Source organism: Neofelis nebulosa, chromosome 10, assembly GCF_028018385.1.
Source record: "Neofelis nebulosa isolate mNeoNeb1 chromosome 10, mNeoNeb1.pri, whole genome shotgun sequence".
Taxonomy (NCBI): domain Eukaryota; kingdom Metazoa; phylum Chordata; class Mammalia; order Carnivora; family Felidae; genus Neofelis; species Neofelis nebulosa.
This window is the reverse complement of record NC_080791.1, coordinates 104,675,435-104,699,386: the sequence shown is the minus strand read 5'-3', so window position 1 is coordinate 104,699,386 and position 23,952 is coordinate 104,675,435. Positions and strand designations below refer to the sequence as shown.

General features: G+C 40.5%; 2 protein-coding genes across 5 annotated transcripts in view; one reads left to right on the top strand and one right to left on the bottom strand.

The window, feature by feature from the left end:
• Nucleotides 1-23,952, top strand: part of LOC131487942 (membrane-spanning 4-domains subfamily A member 4A-like) — a 167,218-nt gene that overhangs the window by 60,402 nt on the left and 82,864 nt on the right. For all 3 annotated transcript variants that reach the window (XM_058689150.1, XM_058689149.1, XM_058689151.1), the window contains exon 2: nucleotides 6,951-7,154. The gene's annotated coding sequence lies outside the window, so the exon portion shown is untranslated. The remainder of the gene's footprint in view (nucleotides 1-6,950; nucleotides 7,155-23,952) is intronic.
• On the bottom strand, nucleotides 1,568-23,216 carry LOC131487939 (membrane-spanning 4-domains subfamily A member 14-like). 2 transcript variants are annotated; one of them, XM_058689141.1, is made up of 6 exons: nucleotides 22,945-23,216; nucleotides 21,505-21,633; nucleotides 15,507-15,557; nucleotides 13,468-13,617; nucleotides 10,783-10,881; nucleotides 1,568-3,975 (listed from the first exon to the last, which is right to left on the bottom strand). In XM_058689141.1, the coding sequence occupies exons 1-6, from the start codon at nucleotides 23,077-23,079 to the stop codon at nucleotides 1,756-1,758; spliced, it is 2,784 nt and encodes a 927-aa protein (XP_058545124.1). In that variant the 5' UTR covers nucleotides 23,080-23,216; the 3' UTR covers nucleotides 1,568-1,755. The 2 variants fall into 2 exon arrangements, with proteins under 2 accessions (XP_058545124.1, XP_058545125.1); XM_058689142.1 differs by lacking the exon at nucleotides 22,945-23,216 and having other exon boundaries at nucleotides 13,538-13,617; nucleotides 21,505-21,565.

Sequence of the window (23,952 nt, the reverse complement as noted above, 5' to 3'; positions counted from 1 at the left end):
TCTGTCACTCTGCAGCCCAGACTCTTGGAATTACAAATCCTCTGGCTGTGTTTGAGGGATGAGTTCAGGTCCCCCTGCTTCTCTGCCATGTTGGATTCTTCTCCAGAGCCAGTTGAATACAAAGTGGCAACCATTTAGGAACTGGAGGCCAACTCAGGTAGGGACCTGACCAAGGTTGAACCAACTTGGGAAGCTCAGGGGGCTAATCCTTACTACAGAGGCAAAGGCAACAAGGAGCAGATTACCAGTGTCTCTGGCTCTATGCCTCATTATTCTACTGCATATAACTTCACTCACCTCTAAGTGGAGAGTTTATGTTTTTAAAAATGACTGAATGCCTTTGAAAAAGACTTGAAAACAAGTTTTTGTGTGGGGTTCTTCTGAAGACACAGATATGACCCAGTATCGGGTGACTCACAAGGATGTGAGAGAACTAAAAGAGTGTGAGATTTCAAAAAAGAAGGAGGTTGGAGAGAGATCCCTGGAAATACTTAACTTACACTTTTTGAAATGGGAAGAAAAATGCAGAAGCCAACAAGCGAGATGAAGAGAAAGGAGGGTTACCGGGTCCAAATGTATCAGAGAAGTTGAGGAGAAAGAGGATTGAAAAAAAATGTTATTAAGCTTGGAGGATACAGGGTAACGGATGGCTTTTCACCAGAAAATTTGGCCATCAAAGGTCAATTTTCTTTGACCATTGAGGATGAAATTAGATGTGTGAGTGTAGTGAGTTAGAAGTGAGTGTAAGCATATGGAGGGGAGTAGAAGTTTGCTCAGTGTATCACAGTCTGTCCTACTTTCTGTTTTGACATCTGCATCCCTGCCCTCCCCTGCCTCCTACTTCCCTGTCTCTAAGTACATTTTGTTCTCTCCCTGTCCACTACTTCTGTACTCATTGCCACGTTATACCTCGTTAATAACTGGGCAAACTTAGAGTATATATCCTCCACGTAGATTTGCAGAGCAGGGAGTAAAGTGGGTGATTGGAATCGGCAAACCAGGGGAGTGGTGGGATTGGTTTTTATTTCCCACAGACTCATTTGGTTCTTGCACCTTTTGAGAGCGTACACAGACTTCTTTCTGGTTGACTTACTGAGCCCCTGTAATACACAGAGTGAGAGGCGAGGAATATTAGCGCCATAGAAAAGCAGGTCCATTAAGTATTAAGGTGTAAAACAGAAATAGACTCATAGAGAAGAAACCGGTGGTTGAGGTGGGTGGTGTGAGAAATAGGTGAAGGGGATTAAGAGGTACAAACTTCTGGTTTTGAAATAAATAAGACGTGGGGATGAAAAGTACAGCAGAGGGAATATAGTCAATAATATTGTAATAACTTTGCATGGTGATAGGTGGTGACCACACTTGGCTGTGGTGAGCATTTCATAATGTATAGAATTGTCAGATCACTATGACGTACACCTGCAGCCAGTATTGTATGTCAACTATACTTCAGTAAAAATGTATTAAGCTGTAAAATGAGTTGGCGATCATAAGTTGAAAGACTAACACCGACAACAAAGTTTAAATGTGAGTTACTCCTTCAAACCCAGAAAATTCTACTAGGGTGTTAATGTTTGTTGTCATTTTATTTTAGTTAAGGGCAAATCCTTTGAGTGTTTTGCAGGCCCTTTGTTTTCTGGCGAGTGAATAGGTAGCAACCATACTTGAGAACATAGGTTGGAGGAGACTATATTGTTTTTCCTTATTTTGGTTGCATGCTTGGGAGCATTGTGGCGTTTGGGTAGATTTTCCATGTTAGTCAGAGTCCTCAGATTGCTGTTGGTCTTTTGGGGAACATGAGGTAGAAGTTAAAGTCATATCATCTTGGTATGAAGCTGAGCAAATTGAAATGTTTTTTCGCACATCTTGTTCTGAATTTATGTCAGACAGATAGGCCAAATTTGTGTCTTGTACTGAGCTTTGGCAGGAGAAACAACAATCTGGATTTTTGTCTTCTGACTGCTGGTTGTGTAGGTTTTGGTATTTCGTGCTTTCTGGTTTGTTGTCTCTTATTTGCACGGTTTCTGTTCGCATACCTTCTTTTTGGATATCTGTGGATTTAAGGTCTTGTTCCTCATCTTGATACTGACTGTCGTTGAATGGAATGCTTTGTAATTGCTGACGTCGAGTTATGACGTGCACATTTTGGGCTTCTTGGTATAGAGCTTTCTGCTTTAGGAACTCTTTCTCTAGTAGATCTTGGGTTTGCCAGGCTTGGGATTCCCACCTCAGGGAATGTGGCATTTCAAGTGCCAATTCTTGTGCTTTCCACTCTTTGTTTCTCCAGCCTTGAATTCTCCGGTCTTGGAATTGTTGGCTTGAAGATTGCCAAGCTTGGTATTCCTGGATTTGGGATTGCCAGTTTTGATGTAGCTGCTTCAGGGATTTCTCCTCTTGGGCCTGCAGGTTTTCAACCTCCTCATACTGGGGTTGTTTCTTGGGGGATGTCTCCATATCAGTCTGTTGAGCTTTATCTTGCCTATCTTTGGGCTGTTCCTTTGGGGATTTCTCCTCTCGGACTTGCAGATCTTTAGTGTGCTCCTGTTGGGTTTGCTTCTTGGGGGATTTCTCCATATCAGTCTGTTGAGCTTTATCTTGCCTATCTTTGGGCTGTTCCTTTGGGGATTTTTCCTCTTTGTCCTCTTGATATTTACGTTGTCCACTTGGGGATCGCTGCCTTAGGGATTGTTCCTCTAAGACCAGCAGCTGGTCTTTAGTTCGCTGATCTGAGGACTTCTGTCTGGTTTGCTTAACTTGGGTTTGCTTCTCTACGGAGTGCCTCTTTGGGAATAGCCAGTCCTTGATGTGCTGGTCTAGGGATTTCTTTCTTGGGGATTGCTGGCCTTGCATTTGCAAGTCCTGGGATTTCTGTTTTGGAGTTTGCCAGCCTTTGTTTTGCCTGTATAAATCATGTGACTTTCGGGATTGCAGGTTTTCATTTTGCCAGTCTAGGGATTGCCACTTTTTGGATTTCCTGCTCTGGAATTCCTCCTGAGATTTCCATTCTTGGGTCAGTAACATGACTTCTGATTGCATGTCTTGGTATGATACACGTGCAAGTTGCTGGTTTCGATGTTGAAGATCTAGGGCTTGCTGATCTAGGCGTTGTATATTAGAGGACTGGGCTGCATGAAATGCTGGGGCTGCAAGTAGCATGGATTGTGCTGGCAGAGCTTGTAGTTGGGAGTGCAGATCTTGGTAAAGTATGCCTTCAGATGGCGGCTTTTGGGATATCATGTCTTGGGATAATATATTTTTAGATGGCATGTCTTGGGCTAATGTGTTCTGGGAGGGTGTGTTTTGGGATGGGGCATATTGATATGGCATGTCTAGGGCTTGTGTATCTTGGGATGGTATGCTCTGGTATTGTGATTCTTGGGATGATATGTCTTGGTATGGCATGTCTTCTGATGTCAGGCCTTGAGACTGTGTGTCATGGTATGTTGGGGCTTGAGATGCCAGGACTGGCAGAGCCTGGGGTGGTAACATTTGGAGTTTTTTTATGTAACTGGATGGGAAAACTTGGAGTGGCAAAGCGCGGGACTGCAGAAGTTGGGTTTGATTTTCTGGGCGTTGTGCAATAGCAGATTTTAGGTCTTCATCTTTCAGCTGTTTGGCATATGGGATCTTTTCTGTGGACCTTTCCAGCAATGTGGGAAGCAAAGGTTTCAGCTTAGGTCTTTCCTCATAAACTTGTGAAGGTGGAGAAATACTTTTCTGTTGTTCATCTAGCATAGACACAGAAGATGTGTAGTAAGTTTTACTGCTTCTCCTCCTTGAATGTCTGAAGGCTAAAGGATTTCTTGTGACTCTTAACTTGAAGAAAGTATAGCCTCCAATGAAAACAGGTTGTATGTTTGTTGTTGAATCAGCAGTGGAGGACTGTTCTTGAAGCTCAAATTGTACTGCAGTATTTTCTTCAGGGACAGAGAGTTCACTCTCTTGAGTAACATCCGAAGGCAAGAAAAATACAATCTATAAAACCAAGGGGTATAGAAAACATTAATGGAATAATCACCTTGGATGTTCTTTTCTTCTTGTATTCCCAAATTATTTTTCGCCTCTGCCTTAAGACAGTAGGGAGGACACAACATCTACACAAAGAGTTAGAAAACAAATACCAGTACTAACATTGTCTTTACCATCGACTCACTGGTTTTATCACTATTTATCACTATTACCTCAAATATCGAAAAGGGGAATTTGGTTAAGATTGTCTGAAATATTCTTCCCGTACTTAATATTATAAAGCTTCTAAGAAATTTAAAATAATCTTCTCGGCATTCATATATTCAGTTTTATAATGATTTACTGTTCACCTGCTAGGTGAATTAGATACTGGAGATGAAAACTAATTGGATGTGGGTGTTGTCTATAAGGTGCTCACAATTATAGGTATACCAAGATATAAATAGACAGTAATACAGTTTAGCAAATGCTATTATAGAAATAGGTGCTAAGTGCTTTATGGGAATGTAGAAGTCATGACCTAATTCTGAGGGCCAGGAAATTGCTTCATTGAGGAATGTTTGATCAATGTCTTGATGGGTGGACAGGAATTCCTCGGGCAAAAAGGTAAGATGAAGTAAGATAGGAGTCAAAATGCAGATAGAAGAGGCAGTGGGTAGAAAAACAAGGCTATGATGCAGCATAGTGTGAAGGCAGATGATAAACAGATATTGTTGGGTGGTATGCTAGCTGCTATAAGTTGAATGTTTGTGTCCCTTCAAACTTCTACGTTGAAACCTAATCTCCAGTGTGATGGTATTTAAAGGTAGAATGTTTGGGAGCGGTATTAGTTCGGGGATGGGGCCCTTGTAAATGGAATTAGTGCTTTTATAAAAGGGAACCCCAAAGAGCTCCCGTGCCCTTCGCTCCATGTACGGACACAGTGAGACTACCAGCTATGAACCAGGAAACAGGTTCTCACCAGACTCTGAATCTACCAGTACCTTGATCTTGGTCTTCCCAGCTTTCAAAACTATGAATAATACATTTTTGTTGTTTAAGCCACTCTGTCTTTGGTATAGCAGCCCAAATGGACTAAGATAGAAATTGATGCCAGGAAATGGGAGTGCTGCTGTAACAAATGTCTAAAAGTGTGGAAGTATATTTGGAAATGGGTAATGTTTGGAGGCTGGAGGAGTTTTGAGTTCTACATACTAGAAAAAACTTATATTGCTATGAATGAACCATTAAGGGCAATTCTGGTGAGAGCCCAGGAAGAAAAAAAGGAGAGCTGTAGATAAAGCCTTAGTCTTCTTAGAGAATACCTACGTAATCCTGAATGAGATGTTCTTGGAAATATGGACAATAAAGGTCATCCTGATGAGGTGTCAGAAATGAGAAATATGTTGTTGGAAACCGGAAGAAAGGTGATCTTGGCTATAAAGTTGCAAAGAACATGGCTGAATTGTTTGTGTCCTAATGTTTTGTGGGAGGTAGAACTTACAATGGTGAAGGAAATGATGGAATTTCATGTAGTAAATAATGAATATTATTAATAATGAATGATAAATATGTAATAATGAAATTTAGCTGAAGCTATTTTTTTTAAGTTTTTCTTTCTTTTTTGAGAAAGACACAGAGAACACAAGTGGGGGAGGGGCAGAGAGAATCACAGGCAGGCTCTGTGAGCCTGATATGGGGCTCGAACCCATGAACTATGAGATCATGACCTGAGCCAAAACCAAGAGTCAGATGCTTAACCAACTGAGCCATCCAGGCACCCCTAGCTAAGCTATTCCTAAGAGGTGTTGAAAGTGAAGCTTGAGTCCTTCAGATAGCTAGCTAATGGTAAAATATGAGAAGAGAGACATTACTTAAAAATGGAATTGTTAAGCAAAAAGAAAGCAGGACCAAGTCTGTCCATTCTGCAAAAAAAATGAGAACACTAAGAGTATGGCCGTGACTTGTTTGATAAGGAAATCAGTATAGATCAGCCATCTCAACAATAGCCAGAACCTATTCTCCAAGCAATGGAAGAATGACACCAAAGGTGATTCTGAGAGCTTCAGGGGCTGCCACTCCTACCAGGGGCTGACAGTGTAAGAGCCCTGGAAGAAGAATGATTTCAAAGGCTAGGACCATCTCTCTGGTTCAAGCCAAGCCAGAATGCCCCCTCCCAGTGTCTCAGAGGTGGGCACCACCGCATGGGCTGCAACCAGCTGAGCCGTGGGAGCGTGACCACCCCCACTGAGGTTTCAGAATCTGCCATGTGACAGAGCACGGGCTTGGGGCCCCACCCCAGCAGAGCCACAGGCATGGGACTCCAGCCTGGAAGAGTCAAAGGGCCCAGGCAGAGAGCTGCTGCAGGGGCAGAGCTCAGGCGGAGAGTTCCTGTGGGGCCTTCCTGCTGAGCCACGTGTGGTTGGAAGCCAGAGCATCCAGCCAAAGGGGGTTACTCTTGAGCCTTAAGGTCTGTTTGTCCTGTTAGGTTTTGGACTTACTTGGAACCTGACCTTTTCCCCCCTTATTTATCCCTTCTGGAATGGGAATGTCTATCTGATGCCTGTCACAACACCGTATTTTGGAAGGTTGGTGTCATAACACATTTGGTTGCATAGGCTCACAGCTAGAGAGGAATTTGCCTCAGGATGGATCTTACATTGAGTCTCACTCCTATCTGATTTAGATGATACTTAGATGAGACTTTGGACTTAGCCTTTAAAGTTCATGCTGAAACAAGATAAAGACTTCTGGTGCTGTTGGGGTGGAAATAATATATTTTTCATGTGAAAGGGCATGAATTTGGGGGACAGGCAGGGATGGAATACTATAGATTGAGTGTGCCCCTTCCAAATTTATAAGTGGAAACTTAATCCACAGCACGAAGGTGTTCGGAGTTGGGGCCTTTGGGAGGCAATTAAATCATGAGGGTGAAGCCTATATGAATGGGATTAGTGCTTTTATAAAAGAAACCCAGAGAGTGCCTTTGTCTTTCCCACCAGGTGGGCACACAGTGAGAAGATGGCATCTGTAAACCATCTGGAATCCACCAGGCCTGAATCTACTGGCATCTTGATCTTGGACTTCCAGCCACCAGAACTCTGAGAACTTTTTCTTGTTCGAGCCACCCAGTCCATGATATTGTTGTTATAGCAGCCTGAAGGTACCAAGACACTAGGCCAGGAAATTTGGACCTTCCTTTACAGGTAAATGAGATCTATTGAAGTTTTTTTAAACAACTAAGTGACAGCATCTGATACAACCTTTAGCCAATGCTTCCCAGTCTTTACTTTTTTTTTTTTTTTTTTTTGAAAGGGGCTGTCATTACAGCCTCAGTCTGCTGAGTTTTGCCATCCTGTGTCCTTCCTAAGGTCATCCATAGAGTCAGAATAGACTACTTGTTCTGTTTGATGAAGTGATTGGAACTCTGAGTGGTTAAATGACCTAATGATGGTTACCTCTCTGATTGATGGCAGGCCTAAAATAAAATGCCTGCCACATTCTCTTGTATGATCATTGTCATTCCCCACCTTCTAATTTGTTTTCACATCTATATTTTATCACCATTGGAGGGATATTTATGTGAGGATAAATAGTACTTTAGGGGAGATTTATGCATTCTCACTTACCCTAAAACTTTCGTTTCATTTGAATTGTAATTTTTTTTCATTTGTTAAAAGAAAGATTTGGAGGCATGAATTGGAATTTCTTTAACTTTATTCAAGATTTTAAGTGTATGATTTTAAATGTACTCCTCTCTAATGGTAACAGTGATTGCCAGGTGCTGGACAGAGTTCCAAAGTCATCTCAAGTAATTATTATGACATTCATATGAGGTTATTTTCCTTGTTTTATAACTGAGAGAGCTGAGATTCAGAGATGTTAAGTAACCCGACCAGTGTCACAGAACTATTAACTGGTGAGGCTAGGAGACATACACTGCAGTTGAATTCGAGGTCCTGCACTTTTCTCTCTCCTCTCCTCTCCTCTCCTCTCCCCTCCCCTCCCCTCCCCTCCCCTCCCCTCTCATCTCTGATATATGCTTTATAATAACCACTTCAATTACACCTTACTCCAGGGTGGCTATTACTGAAGACTATATAAAATAATGTTTGGGGCACGGTGGTTTGCACAGAGAAGTTGTTTGATAAATAACTCTTTCCTCTTCTTGGGATCAGGGTGCATATTATATAACATCTTTGCATTCTCTTTGTACTTCTCACATTGCCATGCCACTAAAAAATAACCCTTTCATGGGAGCGCCTGGCTGGCTCAGTTGGTTAAGCATCCGACTCTTGATTTCAGCTCAGGTTATGATCGTACATTTTGTGGTCTCACGAAACGTGAATCATCAGTAGATAATGGAAAGTAGACGTAGAGACATAACCTAGAAGGTATGAGGGGCTGGAAGGAGGAGGAAAGGGGGAGTTATGTTTTATGGCGCAGTTTGTATGGGGATGATGAAAGAGTTTTGGACATAGATAGTGCTGATGGTTACACATCATTATGAATGAATTTAATGCCATTGAATTGTACACTTGTAAGTAGCCGAAATGATAAATAGTATATTATGTATATTTTGCCACTAAAAAAGGATTACTACATGAAAGTTACAGAAATGAAGACAGCATGGAATATGTGAAAGGATCGACATGCAGATCAGTGGGACACAATAGAGCATCCAAAAAGACCTCATATAAATATGAGGTCATATGAGACCTCATATAAATATAAATATTTATATGAGGTCAATTGATTTTCAACCAAGGTGCCAAGGTGATGGGGGAAGACATTGCATTTTTTGACAAATAACGTTGGCATAGCTATATATCTCCATGGCAGGGGTGCGTGAACTTCTCACCTCAGAGCTATATAATGTGTAAAAGTTAACTTGACATCTGTTAAAGATCTAAACACAAAAGCTAAAGCTATAAAATTTCCACAAGAAAATAGAGAAAAAAATCCTTACAGTCTTGTAGGCAAAGCTTTGTTGGGACACAAAAAGGACTAACCATAAAAGAAAATAAATCACAAGTTGTTATGTGAAAGAAACTATTAAGAAAATGAAAAGGCAAGCCAAGGCTGGGAAGAATAGTAGCAATGCATATATCTCAAAAGAGGACTTGTGTTAAGAATCATTTAAGCTCTTGTAATTCAATAAGGTAATGCAATAAAAGTTGGCTAACAATTTAAAGAGACACATCTCAAAAAAAAAAAAAGGACAATAAACACATAGAATCTCATCATCATTTGCCATCAGGGAAATGCAAATTAAAACTACAATGAAATTCTACTACATACACACTAGAATAACAAAATTATTAATACAACTGGCAATTCCAAGTGTTGCTGGTTATAGAGAGCAGCCATACCTCTCATATTACTTATAAGAATGCAAAGTGACACAGCCATTTTGGAGAACCATTTGATATTTTCTTACAAAGTTAAGCATCCATTTTCCATCCCATCTAGCAACCAGGTCATGGATTTGAGAAATGCAAAAGAGAAATGACACCGTATGTCTACCCAAAGATGTGAACTCAAATGTTCATTGCAACCACATGCCCATCAGGAAGTACACGGATAAGCAAATTGTGGTGTGCCCTCATATAAAAGGAACAAAGTATTGATACATGAGACAGCATGGATGAATCTCATGAATATGCTGCTTAGTGAAAGAAGCCTAGACACAAAATGTACTTATTTATGATCCATATATGTGAAGTTTGAAAAAATAAAAACGAATCGAGGTGATGGAGATACTGATTGCGAAGAGGTTCCAGAGACTCCTTCGGGGTGATAGGAATTCACTATATCTTGATTATAATGGTAGCTAAACAGGGGTGTACAATTTGTCAAAACCCCTTGAATTACATACATTTAAAATGGGTGCATTTTATTGTTAGTAAATTATACTTCTACAAAGTTGATGTAAAAGAAAAGTGGGGGAAAAACCCCACTTAACACGGGTCCTGGAATTGTTTTTTGGGATTTAGAGAGCAGGCTCAGGAACCCCATTATTTAAAAAAAAATTTTTTTAATGGTCACTTATTTTTGAGAGAGAGAGAGACAGAGAGAGAAAGGGGTGCACGAGCAGGGGGAGCGGCAGGGAGAGGGAGACACAGAATCTGAAGCAGGCTTCAGGCTCTGAGCCATCAGCACAGAGCCCAATGCAAGTCTTGAACCCACAAACCGTGAGATCATGACCCGAGCTGAAGTCGGAGACTCAACCGACTGAGCCACCCAGGCATCCCTGGAACCACATTATTTGAGTCAGAATCCTGATGTTCTGTGAACCTGGGGAGGTTACTCTTTGTGTTTTAGTTTTTCATATGTAAAGGAAGGGAGTCTTGATGGTTTTGTTAGCATTAAGTTGGTGCTAAGTGATTATAACAGTGACTGACAGAGTAAACATTTAGTAAGTGTAAGCTGTAACAATTATAAATAACAGGAGTATGGCTCTGAAATATTTTTCTTCTCTGCCTCTCCTCTGGTGAGGGGATTGACTCACACAGCCTTGTGGCCCAGGGAGAAGCTCTCCGTGTCACAGTAATATAGGTTCCCATTAAGTCTGTTTCTCTTCATATACTCTGGCAGGGAGAGAAGGAGCTATGTCTGAACAGAGATGACTGGATAGCAAAGAGGGCAGGATGGCTGCCTCAAAGGGTGGAGTGAGCCAGCCATCGCTGTTAGTTAAGCTTGTCTCTCCTGGACCTGCCTCACCTCAGAAGTTGTAGTTCAACATCTGAGAATACTGCTCTGCCCACTAATAGGCTGGGGGTCACCTTGCAGTGTCCCCAAAGGAACCCATTCTTGCAGTAATATCCAACGCACCTCATCGGAGGTTGTCCAGCACTTGCTTCTGAAGGAGGAGATAGTCACAGAGATGCCGAGCTCTACTATGCTGATGACCAGTAAGACTGACAAAATTCCCTGCAAAGAGTGAGGATAAATATATGGCATTTGGAATGAAAGCTGTATCATTTTAAAGGTAAAAGCCGAGGACTATTTACATTGTATGACCAAGTAAGGAAGGGAAAACCCATATTTTAGATGCCCCCACAGCCATCAGTGACTGAACAATTTTCATCTTACGTCTTTTTGACAAGCAGAGGTAACAAACCCTAATGCCTGTAGGGGCCAGGCAACCATCCCAAATAAGTGAAATGGAAGGGGAGACAGTAGAGAATAAAGATATTCCTAGAATGTGTCCATTTCCCAGTTCTGAGCAATAGTTACCGTGTGGGAACAAGGACCCCATGAGGTCTTTCTTCTTTCCTAAGGAAGCTGGATATACAGATTTTTAATGCGAAAATCTCCAGCTTTTCCTTCACTTGTGGGAAGCAAATAGAGCCTATCTGCAGGCTGGATGCAGCTCACAGACTGCTGTTTTGCACACTCTGCGTCAAGGTAATAGTTAGATGAAGAAGCAGCATATGAAATAACATGGTGTCCAAAAGCTTAGACTGTGAAGACTGAAAGAGCTGGGTGCAGCCGGGCCAAACTTAACTTGGTCGCGTGACTGTGTCTCTAATTCTTGGTTTCCCTATAACCCATTCAGAAGCCTGGATTTCCCCCCATTTGTTGGTAAAACTGAAATATATGAAGTGCCTACTGTAAATTTGCTGTTGAACAAGATAGACCTGCTCCTGGTCATCGTGGGATTTGCATCAAATAAGGGGGGCAAAGAGTGACAAGTAATTAGACAGTTATTTTTAACTACGTTGCATTACCTGCCATGAAAAAGTATTGGGAGCCATGCACTACTATAGTGGGAGATCTGAACAGGTCAGCCCTGGGAAGGGTAGAAGCGGGATCAGGATGGACCTCCTTAATGAAGTGAAATTCAAACCGAGGTTAAAGAATGAGGGGGAATTTTAATTGTGTAGGTGGAAGAGGGTAGGCACTGGGCTGGGGAACATTGGAAGCAGGGGAAAGCTCGTCTTATGGTCCTGGGACAGTAGGTATTTAACACATTAAGGAATTTGGGGAAGTGCCAGAAGTGTGGAGTGGGAAGGGTAATGACGCAGAATAATGTTGGAAAGGTAGGCAAGGTAGGTGTTATAGGGTCTTGTAAGCCTTTTAAGATTTGGGTCTTAATTCTGTATTTCACAAGAAGCCCTTTAGTAATGGGCTCAGATCTGCATTTTTAAATGATGACTCCGGCCACAGTGTAGTACACAAGTAGATTTGTCTTTGAGACAGAAGACATCCATTCAGGAGATGTCTAGAGCCCACTGTTCTGGCTTGTGTGTGTGTGTGTTTTAAAGCTTATTTGTGATGTTTGAATTACACTAAGGAATTGTGGAGTTGTATACACATGAGGTCTTGGAACGGATTGTTCATGATTCTGCATGTAGGCGCTAATCCTGCAAAATCCCTAACTGTGCAGAGCTGAAAGTAGACAGCAGAGTTTTATAAATCTGGAGATTTAACCCTTTTGGTACACGGTTTCTCCCTGATTCATACTAACATAATGAACAGTAGTGGTCTCCTGTCCACTGGAAAAAAGAGCAAGGGATTATAATATATTGTATTCTTGGCCCAATTAGGACAGGATTGTGTTCCATACGTAGTGTTCTGGCTTTCCTTAGTAAGTTTTTTTGAGTCTAATTCTGGAGTTGACCTCAGAATATATGGGATTGTTCTTAGGTTCGCTTTTACAGGTGATTATGAGGATTAAAAAGATCTCATATGCAGTGACTGGTAGTTCTTTTCTCTTTCCTCTTCATTTGGGGATACAATTTCCCATGATTCTATTTCATTTCAATCCAAAAGGTCAAGTCTCACTAACATCCTGGGACCAAAGCCTTCAAGATGTGGCTGACGGAAATAGAATGAAAGCCTAGTATGTACTTGGGGAAGTAAAGGGAGAGGCCTCTGGGAATCACTGACATGCATAAAAATAATGTCACTGAATACTTACTAGATAAATATTGAAAATTACACCTACAGTTGCATTTCCTGGCAAAGATACATCTCATCTGCTGTAGTGAGTAACATTGCTACATTTATGTAAAATAGTTTATGTTCTAAAATTATTAGAATACATATTAAGTGGCTTAAACACCTTCTCCCACTGTATTTTGTTTTTAGTATTAGTTGAGTAAACTCTTTAGGTCATTTTGTTCCTCTTTAATTCTAGAAAGGGAAAATTTAATCTAATCTACGTCCGTACTAATAGTAATAGCCAAAACCTATTTGACTGTTTACACTGTGCCAGGCAGTGTTCTAATTTAAGTAACCCTCAGAACAGCCCAATGAGGGAGATATTCTTATTATCTTCATTTTCCACACAAAGAAAACTGGGGCTTAGGCAAGTTACAATATTAGGCCAAGGTCACAAGTGTGTAAGTCACACAAGCAGGGTTCAGATCCTGAATCACAGTGTCTTCTCAAGAGTCTGTTCAAATGCTGACTCGACTTCCATTATTAGAATCAAAATTAATGACTTGATGCATCGTGAACATAGCTCAGATAAGATCGTACACAGTCACCGTATGGAGTAGGACCACTTACATTGAACAGGTTTCTACCTATAACACATATTCCTTCGAGGGAAGGCATCTGGCAGTACTTGTGCTGGTACCTGTAGCTGATAATGGTTAGAGTAATCCCAGCCACTGCAACCAAGGAACTGATGACATTCATGGCTGTGACACCTTGTCCCTAGAAAATAGGTTTTCAAATAATATTAAATAAAAACCAAACCAAATAAAAAATTTCTTGTAAGAGGCGCCTGGGTGGCTCAGTTGGCTTAACATCCAACTCTTGATTTCTGTTCAGGTCCATGATTCCAAGGTCATGGCATTGAGCCCCCCACTGGGCTCTGTGCTGAGCATGGAACCTGCTTAAAGATTATCTCTCTCTGTCTCTCTCTGTCTCTCTCTGTGTCTCTCCCCCCCCACTCCGCCCCCTCCCCTGCTTGCACTCTCTCTCTCTCTCTCTAAAATAACAAAATAAAAAAATAATTTAAAAAAACATGTGCTTAAAAAAAATTTAAAAAAATTCCTTGTAAGAAATTCTTAGTGCATTTGTCTTTCCAGATACGCCTCAAGGATGAACTGTTCCATCAGGTCAGTATACTTAAAAGGCAAGACAACTCAAATTCTGATTCATCAAAGTCAGCAGACAAACTACGTTTTAGAATGAGCCAGGAAGCCACGAAAGGGAACGGGTAGAGAAGGAGTGCTGTATGGTTAATGCTAAAGAAGACATTCATTTTATCCTAATGCATCATCTTTCATAATCTACAAGCAAAATGGTGTGTTAGAAGATATCTTGGCCTTATAATCAGACCTAATTTTGAGTCCTAGTGAACTAGGACCTTGCACAAGGTAACTAATCTCTGGGAAGCTCAATTTCTACCTCGAGAAATGAGAATAATGTCACCTAATTTTAGGGCAGTATCCATTTATTTATTTATTTATTTTAATAAATGTTTAGTGTACCCCAACTATGTGCCCAGCACTGAATTAGGCCCCTGGGACACAAAAATAAACACAGTAGATGAGGTCCTGCCTTCCTGTGGCTTATATTCATTCCCCCAGAGGATTCAAACAATAATCAACCAAATCACTAACATATTTACAGATTGCTACAAATTTGGACTGGGGTTTAATGATCTCCTTTCTTGATTTCAGTGTCCCAACATGGAAGGTATTGCCCTACCAAATTCCCTACCAGATTGCCCTACCAAATTCCCTTTACTCACTCCGTATACATACATACATATATATACATATGTATGTATGTATGTATGTATATGTATATATATATATATTCCTACATACATATGTATGTATATGTATATATATATATATTCCTACTCACTCCATATATATATGTTCCTTTATAACTTGAATATATATATTCAAGGCATCCTGCCTGCCTCTGTCTACGTAGCTCTCAGTGAGTCAGGGTTAGGTCTGCCTATCCTTAGTTTATTCCTCAGCTCTTAAGGGAACCAATACAGAGAAAATAACAGCATTGGGTCATTATCTGTAGTGTCTGTACTTATTTCTATGGGTGGAGAAAGATGGGGGCTTTCCGATAGATCCCCCAGAACTTTCCTATAGTCTGTAGCTATTCTTAGAGGGAAGTGGCAGAGGACCATAAAAACAGTGTTAGAATGGCTTTAAGAGAAGGCTCACATATCCATAGCCTTAAAAAAAAAACGAGTCATTGGAAGGTAGTACAGACTTCTAAGTGTCTTTTCTATGTAATATCTTATTAAATTCTCAGAATAACCTTTTGAAGAAGGTACTTTTCTCTTCAAGTTGACACAGCAATGAGTGATAGCCTTGATTCTATCCCAGAATGATCTGCTATCAATGTCAGACTCTTTCTTTCAGACCCTGGGCAGGTCCCCAAGAAAAACTTCTGTTGGTGGGGTGAGAGCTAATGGTGACGTTGGCAGGTAGGGATGACCTGAACTGCAAATTTGATGTCTAAAGATTTTCTTGGGAGACCCTTTGTTTTAAAGGCTTTATATAGAAAGATGATGCAAAGCAAGCAGAAGGTTTTAAACTACATAGAAGTCATGAAAGTTAACTTACCATACATTTTTTCTTCTCATTGATTCCTGTGATGTATCCCGTAATAACAAACTATTAAGAAGAAAAGAGATAAAAGTTAACAGGTAGTGTGTTTGACTCTCTTACAGTATAAATTCCTTCAGAGACTATATTGTAATCTCTATGTCTGTGAATCTCCCCAACTATATGGTCTTTCCCCCTGAGCATCAGGGAGGAAGGAGGGCAGGCACTGATGTAAGAAGAAATACTGTGTTGGATATGCCCAGCACTGAACAACACCCCTTTGCCAGGGTCAGTTGGGAGAGGCAGGCCCTTCTTTAAGGCCCACAAAATACCACCCAGATGGTTGGCCCAGCTGGGCTCTACACAGAAAGGTAATCTTGGACTCTGGGCCTGGAAGAGGGAATGGTGAGCTGTGTCTGCTCTCAGCAGATGGAGGAAGACGTTCAGGGCAGAACTCTCTAACGGCTGATATCAGGGCTGGAATCTAGTATAGTTATCTCAGCCACTTCTTGTATCTGGAACATAGAGTCTTGTACAACCCAAGGAAAACGGAGAACTCTGTCACCCAAAGTGGAGCCCCTTACTCATTTGAATATTCTGGGAATGAGAACTTCTGTAGGAATTGGTATTGGACCTTGAGGACATCTGGGTCTCAGTGTTCGGGACCTCAAGGTGACACACGGAGATCAGAAAGTTACCTTTGATTCCTCCCTCCACTTCACTGCCCACAACAGATCACCACTGGATCAATTCTACCTCCAAAGCGCTCTCAAAGCTTCCCATCTCTTTCTATCTCCACTGTGGCCCGTTTAGGTCAGGGAATCCCCTGGATTCTTGCAGCCTCCTTTCAACTGATTGTCCCAGGTTTGGTGTTACCATCCTTGAATTTGTTTACAGCTCAGAAAACCCAATGATGTTTTAAAGATAACAAGTCTTCAAATGTCACTCTCGTGTTTAAAGATTATCAGTGGGTTCCCCTTGCTCTCATATTAGAGTGGCCACATTCTTAATATGACCACAAGGGCTGGCACAACCTGGTTCCATCCTACAGTTTTGGTCTCATTTTGTGCCAGTGCCATAGACTCATTGGTCTTCTTTCTGCTGTTCTTTCCCATATCAAGCTTCTCACTCATGCTTTGCCTTTGCCAGGGGAGGCTTTCCTTGCACTTCACCCAGTGAACACCTATGTGCAAAGCACTTCGCTGACCTCCATGCCAGGTGAATGCCCCACTAAATCTTCACAGGGCATCTGGAACTTGTCTCTTAGAGTACTTAGTGCAAGTGAAATAACATATCTGTGGAGTCAATTTTACTTTTCCACTTCCAGCTTCCCTATCATATGGCAAACCCCATCTGTTTCTAAGAGGAGCATTTCACCACCTCCCTAAGAGGGCCTTGTTTGCCTCTCAGCACCTACAACACTGCCAAAGATAGACTATGTGCTCAGTAAATATCTTCTCAGTGAAGAGTAGAGTTTTAAAGAGCAGCATGCCAGAACCTCACTAGAATCCATCGGTGCAGGTCACACTGGGTCACACTGGGGAAATTTTGTTGTGAAATAAGGAGGTGGGGAGTTGGTCTTTTTGTTTCTCTACAGTGTGGCATGTGTAATTTGAAGATTATAGTTCATATTACAGTATTTCTATTTGGAAAATGAAAATACTACTAGTTGTGTTTGACCTGGAGATTATAGAAAAAGCATGGAATATTTATGTTTGTTGAAAGAGCAGGTTTTTAATAGAGACAATAGTCTCATTTAATTATTTAATGAATTATTATTTAATTCCTTTGTTCATTGAGTTATGTCTACTATGCAGCATGGTTCTAGCTTCTGAGAATGTAACAGAAACTAAAATAGATAATACTTTTGCCATCTTGGGAGGGTATGTTCTAGTGAGGAAAGCTGTGTTGAGTGTACCCTTAAATATTGTGGCACAAGATTAGGAACCAGAACTGTTGGGATTGAATGGAACTAGCAGTACACTAAGAATTATAATTATGGCTCTATAAATAACTAGATGAGTGACACTCATAAAATTGTCTCTGGGAATAATAAGGGGACTAAACAACAATAGTCATCTTTAAAATTCTCCTTAAGCTATGAGAGTATATGATTCTATGAGTGCTAGCTAGATATGTTTAAATTATTATCTGTTCTTGAGATTAAACAACATGGTACTAAACAACTAATGGGTCAATGAAGCAGTCAAAGAATAAGCTTTTAAAAATCCACGGAGACAAATAAAAATGAAAATACGGTGGTCCAAAATCTTTGGGATGCAGTGAAAGCAGTTCTAAGAGGGAAATACATGGTGATACAGGCCTACGTCAAGAAGCAAGGAAAAGCTCAAATAAATAATCTAACTTTACACCTAAAGGAACTAGAAAAAGAAAAGAAGGTGAGTAGAAGGTGAGTAGAAGAAGTAAATAATAAAGATCAGAGCAGAAGTAAATGACATAGAGACTAAAAAACACAATAGGAAAAATCAGTGAAACCAGGAGCTGGTTCTTGGAAAAGATAAACAACATTGCTAAACCTTTAGCCAGACTCATCAAGAAAAAAAGGGGAAGGATACAAATAAATAAAATCAGAAATGAGAGAGGAGAAGTAACAACTAACACCACAGAAATACAAAGGATTATAAGAGAATACCATGAAAAACTATACACCAAGAAATTGGACAACCTAGAAGAAATGGGTAAATTTCTAAAAGCACACAATGTTCCAAAACAGAATCAGGAAGAAATGGAAAATCTGAACAGGCTGATTAACAGTAATGAAATTGAGTCAATAATAATAATAATAATAATAATAATAAAAGTGAAAGTCCAGGACCAGATGGATTTACAGGTGAATTCTACCAAACATTTAAAGAAGAGTTAGTATTTCTTTTTCTCAAACTATTCCAAAGAATAGAAGAGGAAAGAAAGCTTCCAAATACATTTGATGAGGACAGAATTACCTTGATACCAAAGCCAGACAAAGACACCAAAAAAAAAAAAAAAAAGGAAGACTACAGGCCAATATCCCTGAGGAATATAGATTCAAAAATCCTCAATAAAAAAGGTGCCTGGGTGGCTCAGTCAGTTGAGCATCCAACTCTTGTCTTCAGCTCAAGTCATGCTCTTATGGTTTGTGAGCTCAAGTCCCATGTTGGGCTCTGCACTGACAGTGTGGAGCCTCCTTGGGATTCTCTCTCTTTCCCTCTGTCTCTCTCTGCCCCTCCCCCATTCTCTCTCTCTCTCTCTCTCTCTCTCTCAAAATAAATAAATAAATAAACTCTAAAAAAATTATTTAAAAAATCCTCAACAAAATATTAGTAAGCCACATTCAATAATACAGTAAAAGGATCATTCACTATGATCAAGTGAGATTTATTACAGGGATGCAAGGATCATTCAATATTTGCAAAGCAATCAACATGATACACCACATCAACAAAATGAAGGATAAAAATTATATGATTATCTCAATAGATGCAGAAAAAGCATTTGAAAAAATTCAATACCCATTCATGATAAAAACACTCAACAAAGTGGGTTTAGAGGAACATACCTCAACATAATCAAGGCCATGTAAGAAAAACCCATAGCTAACATCGTACTCAATGGTGAAAAACTGAGAGCTTTTCTGCTACAATCAGGAACAAGACAAGGATGTCTACTCTCTCCACTTTTATTCAACATAATTCAACATAATATTGGAGGTCCTAGTCAGAGCAATCAGGTAATAAAAAGCAATAAGAGGCATCTGTATTGATAAAGAAGAAGTTAAATGTTCACTATTTGCAGATGACCTGATACTACATGTAGAAAATACTAAAGACTCCACCAACTCCACCAAAAACAAAAAACAAAACAAAAACAAAACAAAAACAACCAGAAGTAATACATGAATTCAGTAAAGTTTCAGGATACAAAATTAATACCCCCAAATCAGCAATGTTTCTATACACTAATAACAGTGCCCAAAGCCATCTACAGATTCAATGCAATCCCTATCAAAATACCAACAGCATTTTTCACAGAACCAGAAGAAATAATACTAAAGCACTAAATTTGTGTGGAATCACAAAAGACCCTGAATAACCAAAGCATCTTAAGAAAGAAAAACAAAGCTGGAGGTATCACAATTTCAGATTTGAAGATACACTACAAAGTTATAGTAATCAAAACAGTATGGCACTGGCACAAAAGTGGACACATAGCTCAATAGAACAGAATGGAGACCCCAGAAATAAATCCATAATTATATGGGCAATTAATCTGTGACAAAGGAGATAAGAATATACAGTGGGAAGAAGATAGTCTCTTCAATGAATGATGCTGGGAAAACTGGACAGCTATATGTAAAAAAAAAAAGAATGAATGAAACTGGACTACTTTCTCTAACACCATACACAAAAATAAACTTAAAATGTATTATATATCTAAATGTGAGACCTGAAACCATAAAAATCCTAGAAGAGAGCATAGGCAGTAATTTCTTTCACATCAGCCACAGAAACATTTTTCTGGACATGTGTCCTAAGGCAAGGGGAACAAAAGCAAAAATAAATTAGTGGGATTGCATCAAAATAAAAGCTTTTGCACAGTGAAGGAAACCATCAAAAAAATTTAAGAGACAACCTTCTGGATAGGAGAAGGCATTTGTAAATGATATATCCAATGAGGTGTTAATAACTGAAATATATAAAGAACTTCTACAACTCAACACCAAATAAAGCAAACAATATGATTTAAAACTGGGCAAAGGACTTGAATAGACATTTTCCCAAAGAAGACATATACATGGTCAATAGACACATGAAAAGATACTCAACGTTACTAATCACCAGGGAAAACAAAACCACAATGCGATATCACCTTACACCTGTTAAAATGACTAAAAGAAGACAAGAAATAACAAGTGTTGACAAGGATGTGGAGAAAAAGGAATGCTTGTACACTGTTGGTGGGGATGTAAATTGGTATAGCTACTGTGAAAAATAGTATGGAGTTTCTTCAAAAAATTAAAAAGAGAAACACCATATGATCCAGCAATTCCACAACTGGTTATTTACCGAAAGAAAACAAAAACACTAATTCAAAAAGATAAATGCACCCCTGTGTTTATTGCAGCATTATTTGCAATAGCCAAGATATGAAAGTAACCTAAGTGTCCATCAATAGACAAAAAGAAAAGGAAGACGCAGTATATATACAATGGAATATTACACAACTATAAAAAAAAAGATGAGATTGTGCTATTTAAGATAGTGTGGACGGAACTAGAAGATATTATGCTTAGTGAAATAAGTCACACTGAAAAAGACAGATACCATATGATTTCACCTATATGTGGAATCTGAGGAAAAAAAAAAAAAAAGGAATAAGCAAAACAAAAAACAGATCCAGACCCATAAATACAGAGAACATACTGACAGTTGCCAGAGGGGAGGAGTAGGGGGAATGGAGAAATGGGTTAAGAGAAGAGGGACATACAGGCTTCCAGTTGGGGAATGAATAAATCACAGGAATAAAAGGCACAGCATAAGGCATTCAGTCAGTGACACTGTAATAGTGTTGTATGTTGACAAATGCTAGCTACACTTGGGTGAGCACAGCATCATGTATAAACTTGTCAAATCACTGTATTGTACACCTGAAACTAATGGAACATTTTTTGCTGGCTGTACTCAAAGATTGTCTACTCTCAACCTCTGTTTCCATATTTGCAAAAGAGAAAGTAGGATATTTACCCATCTGATCTCCCAGGTTGGTAGTAAGGAGCAGATGACTTACTCTACACACAGGGCTCTGGAAACTTTTAAACACTGTATGCCTAAGAGCAGTTATTACTGTGATGATGGTAGTTGCAATGACCAAATGGAGTTGCTTCTCTTGCCACACAAGGGACTATCTGGTCTCCTTGGGGACCATATTCATGGGATTCTTCATCCTGGGACCTGACTTGACACAGTTCAAACCAGTCTTGATAGTAATTTCGCAAAAGCTCCTAACTGGTAGTACTCACAATAAATGCTCCCCAGAATGGATATCCCGTGAGGAAAACGAGGGGAAATCTCTGGGAGAAATGGAAGTAATTGAATGCAAATATGCTTCCAACACCCGCAATGATCAGAGCAAGCAGGATCTGGAGAGCCTGGGAGGAGAGAAATGGGTACATGAGGTCACTGGTGCCCCAGCCTCTTGGGACTCTCCCGGGCCCCTGGGACATCCCACTATGCTTATGTCACACCTCCCTCGACACGAATGCCTTCCTCTTCCGTTTGCCCACTGCCCTCAGAGCTTCAGAAAGTCCGGTGTCTCTTTCTTCTTCTCGCTTACCTGGGTTCTACAGGTTCACGTCTTTCACTTTCACCCTTCACTGCTTATTATACCCCCTGTATTACCAGTTTACCTTGCGCCGGACAGATAGGAGTACATGTTTCCATATCCAGTCTGTGCTTTTGGAATTACGGCTCAGCCCCATTCTCTGAAATCTGTGAAGTTTGCTGATCTAGAGTGGAGGGGCTGGGGTGAGGTTTATGTCTCGTCTGCTCTTCCGGCAAGGGCCTGTCCAGAGGTGAGAGTAACCCAGTGGGGCTCACGGGCCTGTGAGGAATCTGCACCATTGGTGGTCTGGCAGGGCTGGTGGCTCTTCTCAGGATACAGCTTCTCCTCCAGCATTCTGGGTTTTTCCCCCAGCCCACACCTCTATGGCACCACCCAAAGTGGTACTTTTACTCTTGTACTAAAGATAGAGGCTGTATACATAGCCCTCCCCTCGGTACATGCATGACTGAAAAATGTTTTGTCTGTATGTCCACATTGTGGCTCACGGTGACGCTTTGAAGAGAGTTTTCAAAGAACCCCCAACGCCTGGAACAGCACAAAGGGGAAGTTTAACCTCTCCTCACATGGCTTTTAGCTCCAAGGGACATGCCACCACGCCCTGAGGTCACCTCCTCAATAAAATATTCGGGGAAATTATACCAGTTTCCTGCCTTTCTCTCTGCCAGGATTCAAAGAACAGTATTAACTCCACATGAAACAGCCCTAGGATTTCCTCAGGGTTAGGGAAGTTATTAATTGCAGGGTTAAATGAGCCCCCCCCCCACCAAGAAACATTTCTAAGACATGTTCATAAATAAGACATTTCTAAGGCACTCTGTGTGCATTTCTAAACAGAATTTTTATTTCTCTTGTTCATCAAAATCTAGGAAAATGGTATTATTGGCTACATATTGGCTCTTCTGCTGAAGATCTGCTTATTTGTACAAGCAAATAACTTAGAGGTTTCTATGATTAATGAAGAAGGAAAAATTGTAGGCAAAACGTGAGGGAAAAGAAGGGGAATCAAGTCCCTTCCTGAAAAGGAATCAAGTCCCTTCCTGTGTCTATTCAGACACACCTGGAAAAATAGCTTCTTTTCTCCCTTCCGAGGAAAACCCATGGACAGGAGAGCACTTACCCCCAAGACTTTTGGCTCTCCCTTCAGGAAATCCAGCAGAGAGCTCTGAGGCTCATAGGGAAGGGCAGTCAGTACTGTTTCATTTGGTTGTATCGTGATGTGGGATGATCTTTGGTCCTCAGGTGAAGACTCCATGATTCACTGGCAGAGCTCTATTAGAAGAGTAAGTGATTGAAAAGCACAGCTAGAGTCATGGTCTTCCACTAGCCTCCCATGGAGTCCTTAGCAATGAGCCTTAGCAGTTGCCCTACTCACTCCTACCACCACAGAATCACAGTCATTGAGTCATAGAGTCTTAGAATTCTAGAGCACATCCAGCCCCTGGGATCCACTTGTCCAGAAGACCTACTTTCTTGTCAGTTTGTGTATAAACAGGTGGCAAACACACACACAAAAAGATGGTGTACGTGAAAACAAATCCCAGTACCTATGCTCATGAGATATAAAGGAACTAAAACTTACGGAATATCTATTCTGTTCTAGATTCTGTAGATAGTGTTTTGTTTTGATATCTCTTAACGTTTAGTCTTTTAACAGTTCTGTAGTGCTGAAACTGAGGTACAGAAATATTACTTTGCCCAAAGTAACATACTAATGGGTAGGGAAAGGAGCCAGACTCCACTTGTCTGTCTCTAAAATTTGTGTTTTTTCCACCCTCTTCCAAAAGGCCTAAAGCTCATCCTACTCAAGGCCTTTGTGGTTTAAACAATACAAGTATGATGAAAGGAACATAAAGTGCCTTTTGGAATTTTGCTTTTCATGTTTAATTCTTTGTAGTCCTGTATTTGTTGATTTTAAGTATTAAACCATAAAGGCGAATGGTTTCACAAACCCAAAAACCATGTATGTACAAATGTCATCTTGAGTATTTCCTAGTTGGTGGCAACCATGGCCAGCAGGGTCTCTCAACCTCAGCACTGCTGGCATTTGGGGCCTGATAATTCTTGGTTGCGGGGACCTGTCCTGTGCACTGTAGGACACTTGGCAGCATCTGCGGCCCCTGCTCAT